The sequence below is a fragment of the Rutidosis leptorrhynchoides genome, unplaced genomic scaffold (assembly GCF_046630445.1).
Source record: "Rutidosis leptorrhynchoides isolate AG116_Rl617_1_P2 unplaced genomic scaffold, CSIRO_AGI_Rlap_v1 contig581, whole genome shotgun sequence".
Classification (NCBI taxonomy): domain Eukaryota; kingdom Viridiplantae; phylum Streptophyta; class Magnoliopsida; order Asterales; family Asteraceae; genus Rutidosis; species Rutidosis leptorrhynchoides.
This window is the reverse complement of record NW_027266802.1, coordinates 5,721-17,098: the sequence shown is the minus strand read 5'-3', so window position 1 is coordinate 17,098 and position 11,378 is coordinate 5,721. Positions and strand designations below refer to the sequence as shown.

General features: G+C 35.9%; 1 protein-coding gene and 1 pseudogene across 1 annotated transcript; one reads left to right on the top strand and one right to left on the bottom strand.

Moving 5' to 3' along the window:
• The first annotated feature begins 4,523 nt into the window (after positions 1 to 4,523).
• On the top strand, positions 4,524 to 6,624 carry LOC139884641 (probable metal-nicotianamine transporter YSL7; annotated as a pseudogene).
• Positions 6,625 to 6,829: 205 nt separating this feature from the next.
• LOC139884640 (NADPH:adrenodoxin oxidoreductase, mitochondrial-like) lies at positions 6,830 to 9,752 on the bottom strand. The gene is given in 14 exon segments (XM_071868649.1): positions 6,830 to 7,066; positions 7,160 to 7,305; positions 7,427 to 7,494; positions 7,604 to 7,661; positions 7,814 to 8,012; positions 8,129 to 8,190; positions 8,424 to 8,497; positions 8,586 to 8,664; positions 8,667 to 8,694; positions 8,808 to 8,924; positions 9,059 to 9,115; positions 9,204 to 9,317; positions 9,438 to 9,542; positions 9,636 to 9,752. Coding segments are annotated over 14 exon segments (1,461 nt in total).
• Between the last annotated feature and the right edge of the window lie 1,626 nt (positions 9,753 to 11,378).

Genomic DNA, 11,378 nt, shown 5'->3' with positions numbered 1-11,378 from the left:
CTATGTAACATTTCTACATATTTTATTCTCATGTACGACATGGTTTCAGGTTTTATTTTCCTTATGTATTTATTTTTGAATAATTTATCAAAATCTATATATTTTACTAATTCCTTACAATCAAAAATTCACTTTGAGCTACTTAAAGCAATCGTACCAAACTGTCTCGCTTGAGTTTTCGGGCATTAAGGAAGCCTCCCAACTCGAGCTCAATGTGGAACAACCTGCTCAAACTAAGAAACAAGCTCAAGCTGCATTATAGTTATATGCTTGGTCACTAAAAGGATGCCTCATTCTTAAGGGATGGGCACATACTATCCGACCAAACCGAAATCGAAAAATCGAATGAAACGGTCAGTTTTTCTAGTGTTCAATCGGCTTTTTGGTTTTCGATTTGGTCTGAAAAATTTGAGGTACGTCGGTCAGTTTTGGACTGGTTAACCGACGGTTAAACTGACCGAAAATTCGGCTATAACTGATCCATCTATTTAAGCTATATAATATATACAGCCATATCTATTTAAGCCCAATAATTTACACTCATATGTATATCTAAGCCTAACAATATTAAAAGCCCATTTCAAACTCTAACCGAATAAACTCAATCCGAAAACTTGTCCACTACTCGATTCTTCCTCCTAATCAAATTCCACTTCTCTACTTATAAATCATCTTTCTCTCCTAAAATTCATATCCACCACTAAATAGATGCCGATTGTAGCCCTTCACGGCTTCACTACCACTAAACCCACCACCTTCCGCCTTACACCACCACGAAGGCATATATTTCGTAAAACATCTCTTTCGTAACCACTATCTTAATCTCGCCGCCATCTCTGCACATCTAGATCTTGTCATAATCGATCTCATAATTCCATCATTTAATTATGTGATTTATTGGTTTGGAGCTATGAGTCGATTGTTGAGAAAGTTTCTTTTTTCGTTAGCGGTACAAATAAATGCCCCTTTTAGGGATCGAAGGGTGCAGTTGAAAGATGGTAATAGAAATGATGTCGTATTTCATTCTTTGCTTTAGACAAAATAATTTTTTTAAAAAATAATAAACTGACCAACCGAACAGAGAACGGACCGAAAATTGGCTATTGGCTCACTATTATCAAATAGTGAAAAAGATTTTCCGGTCCGGTCAGATTTTTGTGAAAACGAAGGTTGGTCGGTTCAGCTAAGAATCTGGCCAAAAACCGATCGAACCGACGTCCATCCCTACTCATTCTGGTTTGACCCTTGGGTGAGTGTAGAGAGTGATAGTGTTTTTCCTTAATATTGATTTTTCTGAAGGTGAGATACCAATAGATGTCAAAGTCAGGGATATATGGAGATATGGTAAGTGGTGCCTCCTTAACACTATCACGAATGATGTAGACATGGCATGGAAGATGGTGCATATGATTGCATTCTATGATGCTGATGACTAGATTATTTGGAAGCATATCCCTCTAAAAGTTATTCCATCAACTCTGATTATGAAAGGCACGCCCCCGCGCCAACGCTTTATTTTGTGGCTGTTTTGGAGGGGGGGGGGTGTTATGATGCAATGAATCACTTTTTCTTCTCGTGTGACTTCTCATTGGCAGTTTGGCGAGTTTTTATGCCTTAATGGTTCATCCATCGTGATCCGAGGACATGGAGACGGGAAATTTTGTAGTTTAGACTTCGTTTTCTCCTTTTTATTTGTTTTCTGTAGATTTTTCTATGTTTGGTCTTTGCATGATTTTGTTTGCTATTGAATAATATCTACTTTGATTTTTTTTTAATGTTTTATCAAAGAAGCACCAAAAGGGGAGATTATGAGGACATATATATTACTGTTGACACACTCTTAATGCAAAATAGATAAAATTTTCGACACACTAGTTTAGATTGTGATTGACACTCTTCAATAAAACATTAAAAACAAAAGCAATAATTAATAAAGGTTGGTGACTAAATCAAAGTGAAGTATAGGTTACTTTAAATCGTAATTGATACATGAAATATAATATTATGATAGTTGAACTATACTTATTTAACTAATTAAATTAAGAATGGTTGGTTCAAAGGGTAATTCAAAATAAATATTGGTTTCATAGATATTTAAATCAATTGAATCAGTTCAAAATGGTTAGTAAAATATTTGAGTTAAATTTTATTGAATCATGGAATAATTTATTCTTGATATTGTATAAACATATGATATACTTTGTATAAAATGAAATACTACTAAGAATATTCTATCGATACACTTGTTTCTTTATATAGAACAATGCATTATTGAGACATATGACATGATTTGATAAAATCTCAATGAATGATGGAGATCATGTTTGATGTAGATCAACTAGATAAACAACGGAGACAACACTATTTAAAACATTTTACGTGGATCGCCAAATAAATCAATGAATCTAAAACGATTATAATCACATCAGACGAATGAGTAGAGATGGCAATTAGATGGATTTGGGTCAATCTTACCCAATCGTGATGGATCCGTGTATTAATGATTTTGGTTTGGATTGGGTCAAATTTTAAAGGGTCGTCAAATTAAAATCTAAATCCAATCTTAATAATTAATAGGTTAATGGGCCACTCGATGAATTTTTAATTATATTTATTTTTTTCTAAAAATCTTTCAATATTTGTGTATATACTTTTATTGTCAAATTTTATATTTTACTTATATATATTTCTATCAACATTTTTTATATATATTTTTTTTATTTTTAAATTACGGTGAGAGTTGATTAATGAGAATTATTTTAAGTAGACGATATTTTATATAAGTGAAATTTAGTATTAGAAATGGTTTTACACATTAAGCATACGTCGAGCAAATCTTTTGTTATAAAAAATTTATACTGATTTAATATTCACATTCCATTTTAATATATAAAATAATGTATCGCAATAAATCTTTTGATGTTCATATTCAATAATTTTCTTGATTTTTTCCATTTAAAATTTTCTTTGGTTCTAATGGGTCAAGGTCAAGTCCAGTGGATGGTCAATTTGATTTAATTCAATCTTATAATTTAATAAATTGGATTGGATTTTAGAAATTTAAATACATTTTAAAGAACTGGACCTATTAATTTTGTGGATCATCCGGATCAACCCATGGACGCTGACCCGTTTTTCCGTCGCTATTGTAATATGGCCTCTTTATATCCATAATATTAACAATTTACCGTAAGGTAAAACTCTTAAATTTAAACTTTTTAGATGTATGCAATTTATTTATTTTTATTACATTACAATTATGCAGATTGCACGAATCGAACCTCATATCTCTCGAATGGAGAAGGAGATGTTCACCAATTAGATCACATTGTGGTGTGCAGATGTATGTAAAATTTCAAATAGTATTTATAGATTTTTGTATATTGGGAATATCCCATATTGATTGTTCACTATAAAGATGATATAGCGGTTATTATGAATAAAAAAACCATGCATTTGGTTTATCAACACACATGCCAAAGGCAATTATCGTACAAACTATGAGAACATCTCCACTATACCAACTTAATTGAACCTTTTTTCCTTTGCTCCGAAGTCGAACAACCGTTGTCATTTGTGTCAATGCCATCAAGGGAGGGGAACATGAGGAAAAAACATGATCTTCGAGCATGGAAATCAATAATCCACCCAGTTAAAAGCACGATTATCCCACTTCGACCATTTGCCATAAGATAAAATTGTATATATATCAATAAAACACCATCTACAGGATTCATGGAAAGAAGAAAAAGAAGGTTAAGGTTGACATTATCTCATTAGAGAGGCGTGGGTAGATTAAGAATGATTAAAATGTCGAGTCCAAAATATGTGGGCTTCCCAATAAATCGAATTATAGAAGACAACCAAGCCTTTAAATGAGAGCTGATCAAATGCCAGTCTAAGAGGATTTTAAGTTACCTTGCCCGTTCTTCCTAAAATCACTCCACAAGTACGTATTTTTATTTGATAAGCCAAAAATAAATCTCCAATATTTACGATTTTATAGGAATAAGATTTTATCGAAAATCATCGGTTATGACATAACTCAACTCGGCCGTATTAAATTATTAATTATAATGATTCCCTATAATAATAATAAAAAAAAAAAAATCTTTAATCACAAAATAAATACGTACGTTCAATTCAATACATCATAATTATTGCAGTTCATTGAGCAATTTGGAGTTTGGACCATAAACCAACATGGATCTAGATTGGGTCAAGCCTGAAAATGGCTTGAACCGACTTGGGCCCATTCTGAAACACTTTATTCTATAGGGGCTTGACGTAATTGCCGCGTTGTCATTCCTAACTCGTTTGGGAATTATGAAAGTTAAGATAAAACAAAACTCTGATAGGAATATGACTATATATATGTTTTTTACCTTTTCCTAACAGGTTTTTATTTATTACAGTACTACATTACATTATAAATACATTCTGAAAGTCCAAAGTTAAGAAGATCGATCACACAGAATCAATCAATGTCGACAGATTGCTCAACTAAAGGGTGTGAATTAGCGATGGAGAAAAGGCGCGAAATCGAAGAAGAAGGTCAAGATGAAAGAAAAGATATTTCGGTAGAAGAGGTAGTGCCTTCGTGGAACGAGCAGATTACGGTGAGAGCATTGGTGATGAGTGTTATATGAGCATTGTGTTTAGCTTTATCGTCTGCAAATTAAACTTGACGACCGGAGAAATCCCTTCCCTGAACGTGGCTGCCGGATTATTGGGTTTCGCCATCTTGAAATCCTACACTGCTTTGTTACAAAACCTAGGTATGCTTTCACCGAACAAGAGAATACTGTCATCCAGACTTGTGTTGTTGCTTGCTCAGGAATTGTCTTAAGCAGTAAGTTTCTTCAATTCCTCTAATTAATTACTACTCTTTATTATGTCATCCTGATCCTTATTACAAACAAACAATTATTTACATAAAGTTTCTTACAGGTGGAACTGCGAGTTACATATTAGGAATGAGCGCGAAGATAGCAGCACAAGCAGATGAAGGGAATACACCGTTTAATGTCAAGAAATTGTCGATTGGTTGGATGATTGTTTTTCTCTTCTCCGTTAGCTTTGTTGGTCTCTTCTCTATCATGCCCCTAAGAAAGATGATGACCCTCAAGTACAAGTTAACTTACCCGAGCGGAACGGCGACAGCATATCTCATCAAAAGCTTTCACACACCTAAAGGAGCCAGACTTGCAAGGAAACAAGTTTCTGCACTTTTCAAAAGCTTCAGTTTCAGTTTTGTCTTTGCATTCTTCCAATGGTTCTTCTCAGCAGCCGATGGATGTGGCTTTAGCAGCTTTCCCACATTTGGTTTAAAAGCATTCAAGCAGAGGTTCTACTTAAATTTCTCGTCTACTTACGTCGGCGTCGGTATGATCACCTCTTACGTGGTCAACATTTCCATGCTCATTGGAGCAATCTTGTCATGGGGAATCATGTGGCCGTTAATCGAGAAGAAGAAAGGCGTTTCGTATGATGCTAATCTCTCCGGAAGTATCCTTCACAAATCAAGGTTACAGAGTCTTTCTCGCCATCGCCATGATGGTCGGCGACGGCCTCTTCCACATCCTCTACATGCTGGTCAAAACATTATATAGTCTCAAAAAACAAACGGAGGACGATTCAGTCACTTCACCGGAGACTCCAGAAGACGAGGGTCATGCTAGAGTGTTTCTCAAGGATCAGATTCCTGACTGGGTGGCTATCCTAGGATGTATCCAACTGGCTGCCATATCGATAATTGCGGTTCCTTTTATCTTCCATCAGATTAAACGGTACCATATCCTCGTTGCCTACCTGGTTGCTCCCGTCTTGGCCTTCTGTAACGCCTACGGATCTGGATTGACCGACTGGTCCCTCGCCTCGAATTACGGCAAATTTGCAATCCTAATATTCAGTTCGTGGGTCGGGATGGAGCATGGTGGAGTCATCACAGGGCTTGCCGCTTGTGTGGATCATGATGAACATCGTCTATGCAGCATCCGACCTCATGCAGGATTTCAAGACAGGGTACCTTATGCTATCGTCTCCACGATCAATGTTCTTCGGCCAAGTTTTCGGGACAGCATTGGGAGACGTGATCTCTCCTGTAATATTCTGGTTCTTCTACAAGGCGTACCCGGTCGGCGAACCTGGAAGTAGCTACCCAGCACCTTATGGACTAATGTATCGCGGAATTGCGCTTCTAGGCACAGAGGGAATCCCTTCACTTCTTAAACATTGTCTCACCTTAGCTATCGTGTTTTTCGTCGCTGCCTTAGCAATGAATCTAATTCGAGAAGTGTTGCAGAGATATGAGTAAAACCTAAAAAGCATAAGATCTACAGATTCGTTCCGAGCCCAATGAGTATGGCGATTCCATTCTACCTTGGTGCTTACTTTGCCATTGATATGCGTTTGGGAAATTTGATCCGATTCATCTAGGAAAAGAAGAACAAGCAGTATGCCAAAGAGAATGCTCCGGCTGTTGCTTCTGGACTGATCTGTGGCGAGTCGTTGTGGGGAATCCCTTCTGCTATACTCTCCATCGTCGGCATCAATCCTCCCATCTGCATGAAGTTCCTCTCTAGCTCCGCCAATGCCAAGGTTGATGGATTCCTCAACGGCTAGAGATTACTACCGTCGCTTAACCAAGCTGTTTAATTCTAGGATTTTATTCTTTCAATGTGTGGGAATAAATCAATAATGAAGATACTATTTTTGTTTTTTTCCCTTACATGACGAAGGAAAAAAAAAAAACAATGCGCAGTGCGAGAAATTATCATTGCTCTTTTTTATTTGCTTCTTTCTGACTGCAAAACAAGTACTACATCAATCAATGAGTTGACGCAACTTTCAACATCTCTTCCTTTGATGTAAATTTTTCCCTGGGTTTGTTTCTCAGACTACCAAGCCTCTTCTCTTCCGTGTCTATCTTTTCCCAATCATTGAATGTTATTACTTTTACATTCCGGTAGTCCAATAACTGAACAAGTCCCTTCCTCCCAGGCTTTGGCAAACTGGAGCTTGATGTAAGTGCTCCTTGTTCAAGGTCTTGTAGTATACTTCCCACCTGCCATGTATGACAATGATCCGATTTCAGGACTTTTAAGAGAAAAGTATCAATTTCAAATGATTTGTTAAATAAAAAGGACTAAATACTTACAGTTTCTTCGGCACAGTACAGGTTTGTGGCTACTATCCCAGTTGGACCTCTCTTCAGCCAGCCACATACATAAAGGCCATTTTCCAACTGTGAAGGTTCCTCTGAAGTATTACCAAGAACTCGACCATAAATATTCGGAACAACACCTACAAAAAAAACAAAAAAAAAAAAGGAATGAGACAAGAACATCTAGGATTTACATTCTTTCATATACATCAGAGAATTATATGAGCCTAAACAGATAATTATACAAGTAGTTGAATATACCTTTCTGATGATCGAAAGGTAACCCATCAATTGGCACCAATCTGTAACCAATGCTCTTCAACACCATGCTAGAAAGGAAAAAAAAAAAAACACTTATAAAAGTTCAGTCTTTTTAATCTCTCTCACAACCTTCAATAAAGAACTATAAATGGCCAAACGCAGTAAAATAAACATTACCTGCAGTCAATGTCTTCGAACTCTCCAGCACCAACAGCTCTCTGTTTCCCAGGCTTACCTAGACATTAAAATCATCAATTAGGATAACGGGCATAAAGCAGTTAAACGGCTAAGTTCCATGATAACCTTTGTAGGACAGGAAACACCAAATGCTCCAAAATAAATAACCTGGGAAACTAATGAACCACAATTTCTTTTTAAGAAAACTACCTTCAAGGACAGTCTTCTCAAAGTGTATTCCATCAACATGTCCCCTTCTTCCTTCAGACTCCAAAAAACTATCAGGTTTCCGAAAGAAAACGAAATGGAGTTCACGCATGCCTGAACTGGCAGGTGTAGCAGCTTTAGTAGCAGCCTTCGAAAGCAACTCGAAAACCCGCTTCTGAATTCGACTACTTTTCATCTCTTCCTTTGCCAAAAGAGAGGATCGAGATAGAGACAATATCAGCGACCATCACAAGTTTGAGCCTTTTGCATTGTGAAGGTAGCAAATTGGTAACAAGCAAAATAATCCATTAAATTTACCTCATCTGCTGGAGTTGTGCATAAGTCAGCTTCCTGTATGCGAATACATAAGTTTTTAATACCTGCAATAACATGTGAACACTTATTCAGATTCTAATTTCAGTAAGAAGGTTTAAATGACATACTACAAAGCAATAACGCAAACTGGAGCAAGTTATAACAATATACAGCCAAACAAAGAAAAACTATCAGAAACACATATCAGCATTTGCAAAAGGTTTTCAAAGATGCAGTTAGAGATTCCAAGTACTGGAATCTGCAGTGAAAGCAGGTGCAGATGAAGATTAAAAATTACCAAGAACTTCGCGCAATTCTTTTGCCGTGCAAGCTGCCTGGACTGGTCCGCGCCGTCCAACTAAAAACACTTTCCTGTGATTAGATATATACCGTTAGGCACTAATTTCTGACAATTATATAAACAGTCTGTCTCATGCTAGTTGAAAGCCAACAAAGAAACCTTATGGAGCTCTCCTCCAGTGCAGCTAAGGCATGGCTAGAAATATCAGTCGTTACCAGTTCCACAGTTGGCCGCAGAGTATATGAGCAACATCAAGAGCTACATTTCCCTGAAAAATTAAAATCAGGTTAATTTTAAAATCTCCTAAAGTTTCATCATTTTCAAACTATGTCATAAAAAGGAAACTCTTTGCCACATATCAATTTGTCATGACGAAACTACCTGGCAAAGAATGACAGCTGTATCGGTGCTCCTCAAATCAGGATTCAGGTTTCTGCCATCAGGGTGACCATTATACCACCAAACAAATTCTCTTGCTGAGTATATCCCTTTCAAGTCCTATAGCACAGTAAAAGAGATGACAAGTCCATCAAAGCATGGTCTGCCATGGCAGCCTGAAAAGTTTTGAATTGACAAGTCCAACTAAATTTAATCGAAAAAGGAAACCCAAATGCACTCAATTTTTGGCAGACATACTTTCCTGGGATGCCAAACGATCTGTCAGTTTCAGCACCATATGCAAGAACAACCTGCTCTATTTGCACATTACAGGGCACAAGAAAAAAAAATGTGATCAGAATATCCTATAAAGTAACAAATGTAGAGTACACAATTTACCACGCGATACAGCTCACGAAGTTCCGAAAGTGGAACGGATGATCCAACAGCAACATTTCCAAGGAATGAGCAGCGTTCACGTTGTGCAGCTCGAGTAAACTGATTGATGACAATCTGTTGCAAAATTTCTGATAAAACTAAGCTCAATTAAGAGGAAACAAACTATAACAGAGACACTCCACTGATTAACTAACCCATTGTCAAACTTAGATGCATAAGTAACTCATATGCCACCTTTGTTTCAGGATGATCAGGCGCCACGCCAGAGCGTACTAATCCAAAAGGCGTTGGTAATCGATCAATTATATCAACTTCTGCACCTTCGTGCGCCTTAAGCATCTTAAATTTCCCCATTTTCAATCCATAATCAGTATCATTCCAAACGTATAATTTAACGGTTTATGATAATATATTTTTGAGCTGCTTACTGACCTTCTCGGCAGTGTAGAATCCGGCTGGTCCGCTTCCGACGACGCAGACGCGTAAAGGATGCGACGAGACTGTTGAAAAACATCTAGTTAACAGTATTCTTGCTTTGATTAAGGCCATTTTCTAAAACACACAAAGGTTTTGGGGAGGTTTTTCGTAGCTTAAGCCGAGCTGAGCTAGGGATTCGTTCAGGTACACGACGAAGAAGATTTTGGAGAAGAAGAAGAAGAAGAAGGGACAAACGGCGTCGTTATGCTAGGCCGTTTAATGATCGAAGCGATTTTTTGGCTCGACCGGTTTTGTAGGGTTTGGACGTTGGGTACAAAAGGACGTCCTTTTTGTATAGTCAGCACAATTAACGGCGTACTGACGTTTAATATTTAATTAACGGATTGAAGCCCGTGTTAACAGAATGAAAGTTCGAGGAGCCAACTACTAGATGGAGCAAAGTCCATGGATTTGTCATGCATATGCCTCCGTAATTAACTGAAATATTGGGGAAAGTAAGTTTAGTTGTTAAAAATCAACATTAAGTATTCATCATAAAACAAAAATGGGCCTAAGACTTCTTATTTTTGGGGTACGGTAGAGATGATGTCATAGTACTCAATCGTCTGTAATCGTAAAAAGACTGTCTTCATGATTTGAAAAGATATATTGATTTGTATTTTTAGATTTATTCTAATGAATATGTATTTAATCAATATTCTCCCCATCTCTCAATATATATTTTTTTGGACTTTTTATTTTATATCAAAAATAAAAAATTTTATGTCTAATTTAGATCCCAAATATCATATATATTGTTACTCTAATGTGCCAATACCTTAAAAAATATCTATTGAGAGACAAAATGAGTAATCTTTATTAAATAGATGCATTGGCGAACTATGTATAACGATGGGTGTTCATTTATCAAGGGAAAAAAAGATTATTCTATAATTATTCTTAATAAATAAATTTTTTTCACTAATTACTCTCCACAACTATATATTGAAATGAACACCCAAAATAATTTTCCTACCTTCATCTTTCTATATATATTATATAGATAAATCTAAAAATTTAAAATATTATATATTTTGATATGAAAAAAATATCTATCGAGACGCCATCGGCTAGCTAGCTACAAACCCGTCCGTGGGGGTAGTGGTGGAGCAAACGTCAGCAAAATGCTCTAAACTAGGGTCGACATGTCTTCAAATTATACAAAGTCCTCTAAATCGGGCACATAGCCATGTGATTAATTTTCTCTTTAAGAAATCATTATGAATTGCGACTTAGATTAAAGCAACTATATTATTGTTAAATGGCAACATGATTGACCTTGTCTTGATCAACTTTGATTTTGGTTTTAAAAAGGTTCTGTAATAAATTACAACTGTATGAATCAAAAAAAAAAATTTACAACTGTCACATATTGTCTAAGGTTGGTGGAAGATTGATTAACTATTTTTTGAAGATTATTTAACTATGTACATATCTTTCGGCAAATTTTCATTTTGTAAAGTCAATGAAGTCAATAATACAAAGAAGAAAATAAAGACATTTTAACGTATCAAGTATATATATAATATTTCAAAAAAAGTATATATATAACACGTACGGACAAAGAAGAAGAAAAATATGAGTATTATTTAAGTAGGTTGAAAGCTTTATTTTCCACGACGACTAAATTTCAATACAATATTAGTTTATTTATGTAAAATTAGAGGGAAAATTAAATGTTTTTACAAAACTAAACAC